At 35.4% G+C, this 4314-nt stretch overlaps 1 protein-coding gene and 1 pseudogene across 3 annotated transcripts in view; one reads left to right on the plus strand and one right to left on the minus strand.

The window, feature by feature from the left end:
• FANCI (Fanconi anemia complementation group I) overlaps positions 1–4314 on the plus strand; it is a 52765-nt gene that overhangs the window by 26171 nt on the left and 22280 nt on the right. For all 3 annotated transcript variants that reach the window (XM_025049762.1, XM_006905263.3, XM_025049767.1), the window contains exon 18: positions 741–863. In XM_025049762.1, coding sequence (XP_024905530.1) covers positions 741–863 — 123 coding nt within the window. The remainder of the gene's footprint in view (positions 1–740; positions 864–4314) is intronic.
• Positions 2702–2820, minus strand: LOC112484082 (annotated as a pseudogene).

Consider the following 4314-nt stretch of genomic DNA (forward strand, 5'->3'; position numbering starts at 1 on the left):
GTAACTATACAAAACTTCCATCTGTAACATGTGGCATAGATTAAATATTAGGAACACTAGACTTCATTAGTGTGTTATTATCATCCTCCCCATTTTATGGATAAGAAAACTGAGGCCACAAGAGAGGAAGTAATTTGCCCAGAGTGATACAACCAATAAAGAATAGAACGACGATTCAACCTCAGTCAGTGCTGACTGCCTTGCGGGTACCTGTGGTAAGGGTTAGGAATTCTTGGCTTGTAATTGCTGAATTGATTATGTAAATCAAAGAACGGGTGTTGTTCTTTGTCATGTCCATTTCTAAACCAAAAACTATCTATCTCTAAACCTTAGAATTTTGTGGAAGCAAAAAGAGCTCAATTCTTCTGACGACTGATGACATCTAAGGAACTCTTTTAGGCCTTTAAAGTAAAATCGAGTGTATCGTGACTTACTGGGTTCCAGAGGCATGAAATAATCTTTGTGCCTGGCTCCTAAGCAGCTGACATTGCCAAGGAAAACTTGAAGGGATGGGGAAGACTTCATTTTGTTAAAATGCTGGAAAATTCTTTTATTCCAAACCAAAATAAGAGTAATACTTGTAGCCGGGTGGTGATTGTAATGTCTGCCTCAGTCCTAGGTTTTGGTGTATGAGGAAAGCCAAGACTAGGTTTCGTAGACCAAGAACATAGGCTCATTTTACGTTTTTAATGGAAACTACTTTGGTAAGCTAGACAAGATCCGGCCTCTCTTTTTTTCAGGTCTTCGTGGATGTCCACAGCCGTTACAATTCTGTCGCCAATGAAACTTTTTGCCTTGAGATCATGGATAGTTTGAGGAGATGTTTAGGCCAGCAGGCTGATGTTCGACTCATGCTTTATGAGGTAAATCAGCAGAGTGGAGAGAATATAGCAATCCCCCAACTAATAATCTTTATTTTAACATTTTTTTCCTCATTATAAAGGTACAGTACATACACTCTTATTTGATGCAGTTAGGACCGGTAGTTAGTGATGGCTAGCCAAAAAGTCATTTAAGGGGAAGATTCATAAAAGAATAGTTGAAATATCTTAAATTTTTTTTAATTTGAAATATTTAAATGTACCATTAATTTGCCAGTCTTTTGTTTTAAAGCCAGGTTCTGCCATTTGGAATTCACTGTCTCTCAAACAAACCATAACCTTAATTTATTAGTTTTTGTTTAACTAAAGTGAGATACAAACTTTAAGACTTTAATTAGTGTTAGTAGAGAAGAATTCTAGATGTGTCCAGTCTGTTTCGTAATTTTTATAATTGTCTTATCTCTAATTCATCACAAATTGGTTTGATACTTACTATTATTTGTTCTTTCTCAAACATCCAACTTAGTTTTTATGAAAACTTCTTTTTCTTCTTCAGTATGGTTTTTAAGTTTACAGGATGCCTGATTAAATCACATAATGACAGAAATGTTAGCAAAATCGAGTGGGAAAAATACACCTACTGATCTGTATTTAGCATGTAATTCAGCCAGTGGGAATAGAAGTGTGCATTCCAGGAGAATACACTACCATTTCTAGCTTTAGTATGCTGTGCACTTCAGCATACGTGTTTCACAGATGGCTGGAGAGCAGTAGATAATCTAGCAAATAGATTAAGTGGAAGTCATTTCAAAGAGCAGCTACTATAATACCTTCACTTAATGATCTTAAAATAACATTTATTTAATAGTTACCAGGCACTGAGTTTTTCAGATTTATTGTAGAAAATAAGGAAAATATAGAAAAGTATTTTTAAAAAATATTATCACCGATCTTACCAGTAACTCACTTATGTATATTTATGCAAGATTGGAATGATTAGGTTTACATAGCTTTTATCTCATATTTGTAAGCATTTTCTCATTTTAAGTGTTTTTTGACACGATTTTTAATGCTAAAGAATAATCTTTATAGATATATAATAATTTATTTAAATCTTTTAAAAATTTTTGCTTATTTATGTTGTTTCCATTTGCTTACTATAAAGGGTATTCCTGAATGTTTGACCACATTGCTGGGTTAAACATAAGAGGATTTTAACGTCTGTTGGCACACCTTGGCAAGCACTGAAATTTTTTTTAAACCATTAAATCTTGTTCAACATCCATTTGAGATAAAATCTCTCAGAAACTCTCAAACCAAGATTAGAAGGGAACTTTTTCCTCCCTATAAATGGTGTCTATGAAACCTACATAAAAGGTGAGAGACCGAATGCTCTCTCATATGATGGGGAAAAAAGATATTTGTTCTCAGTGCTTCTGTTCAACATTGCAGTGAAGGTCCTATCCAATGCAGTAAGGCCAGAAAGAGAAATAAAGATTTGAGAGCGTGAAATAAAGCTGCCTTGATTCACATAGTATACATAGACAATACCAAAAAAATTTACAAAATGAGTTTAGTAAGGTTGTAGGATAGAAGATCAATAACCATACAAAAATATACTTCTATTTACTAGCAGTGAACAATTGGAAATTGAAATAAAGTAATATTTATAGTAGATATAACACTTAAGGATAGGTTTAACAAAGAATGTCCAAGGTACATACACATAAGACCATTCTAAAATTTATGTGGAATTCGTAAGGACCTAGAATTATGAAGACAATTGAAAGAGTATAAAGTTATTTGGTGGGGTTTTGACAAAGATCCCAATGTGAATCAATGGAAAAAGAATGGTTTTATTTGTTTGTTTGTTTGTTTTACGCCTACAGCACCTGGTCTTCCTAGGTAGTCTCCCATCTAAGTATTAACCAGGCCTGACCCTGCTTAGTTTCCAAGATCAGACAGGATCAGGCATGTTCAGGGTAGCATGGCCATAGACAACAATGGTTTTTTCAACAAACAGTGCTGGAACAATTGTTCATTGTTTTGGGGTTCCCCAAACCACCCTCATATTTAAAGATTTCTCTAGAAGGACTCACCAAACTCAGCATATAATATTTGTCTCATGGCTAAGATTTACTGCAGTTAAAGATTTACTACAAAGCAATATCAGCCTTGGCAAGAGGCACAAGGTGAACTCTGAAGGAGACCAGGTGCAGTCTTCTGAGAGTCTTCTCCGAGGGAGGTTGCACAGGATGCACTCCATCGCTGCAGCAAATGAGTTGCACCAACACGTGCAAGGTTTCCTCCTAGGGAAGCTGATCAGAGACTTGGCACCCAAGGTTTTATTGGGGGTGGTCAGAGTGGCATCTTAGCACATACCAAAATTCCAAACTCCCAGAAGGAAAGGAGATATTCAGCATAAACCACATTACGTGTACAGTTTAGACACAGTAAGCCCCTTCTATCATTTAGGGAAAGTTTCGTATCAGTGTAGGAAGCTGTTCACCATCTAAGTTCCCAGCCACCAGCCAAGGGCCATCTTTGCAAGCAGACATTACTCTGGATAGCAGTCTCAGATGTACTGTTGACTCTTTTATGCACAGTCGTCATCATGTAAAAAAAGAATCTGCTAGAACCCTTATCTAGCTCTAAATTTTAAAAATTAGCTTGAAATGCATCATAGACCTGAATCTCTGTTAGGGTATCGGTGTCCATTTATTCATCAAAGGCTTACTCGGTGCTTCACTGGTTTGCAGACACTCTGTATTAATATAAACACTTTGTCATATTTGTTTCAAATGTATGCCAGATTGTCATTTGCTTTTTAAAAAATTATCCTTTTAGACCTATAGAAATATTAATTTTTGGTTAAATCCATTGCTCTTTTCCTTTGAGACATCTATTACTTTTGTGTAAAGAGTCCATATTCTTCCAGTGAATATTCACTAATATTTTCTTCTCATTTTTTTATGCTTTTGTTTTTTATGTTTAGCTACTTAGTTCATCTGGAGTTTGTTTTACTATAATATATAAGGACCTAACTTTTTCCCCCAGATTAATTAATTGTTCAGACAGTATTGCCTCCTTTACATGTACTATCTGTTTCTATTTGCATGCTATATGCTTTTATTTCATCTGTCGATTTTTGTGCCAAAACTGTGAGTGTCCTTATCATTATACATTTATAAAACATTTTAATATCTTTTAGGGCTGATTTTCATTTGTTTATTTTTTTAAAAGTATTTTGTGGCATGGGAATCACTTCTCATTTGCTTTTTCTCACAGATGAACTGTACAGTCATTTCTTGGTTCCAAAAAGAAAGTTCTCCCAGAATTTTAATTTCAGCAGTTTTTAACTGAGACTGGGGAACTTTGGATGGGGAGAAATGTGCTCGTTGACATTAGAGTGCTTGGGGCCAGGAGGCACTTTTGAAGCACAGGAGACTAAGTGGGAAGAATGTCTTAAAGGGGAGGCTGTTAACATAGGATG

This window comes from Pteropus alecto, unplaced genomic scaffold (assembly GCF_000325575.1).
Source record: "Pteropus alecto unplaced genomic scaffold, ASM32557v1 scaffold60, whole genome shotgun sequence".
NCBI lineage: Eukaryota > Metazoa > Chordata > Mammalia > Chiroptera > Pteropodidae > Pteropus > Pteropus alecto.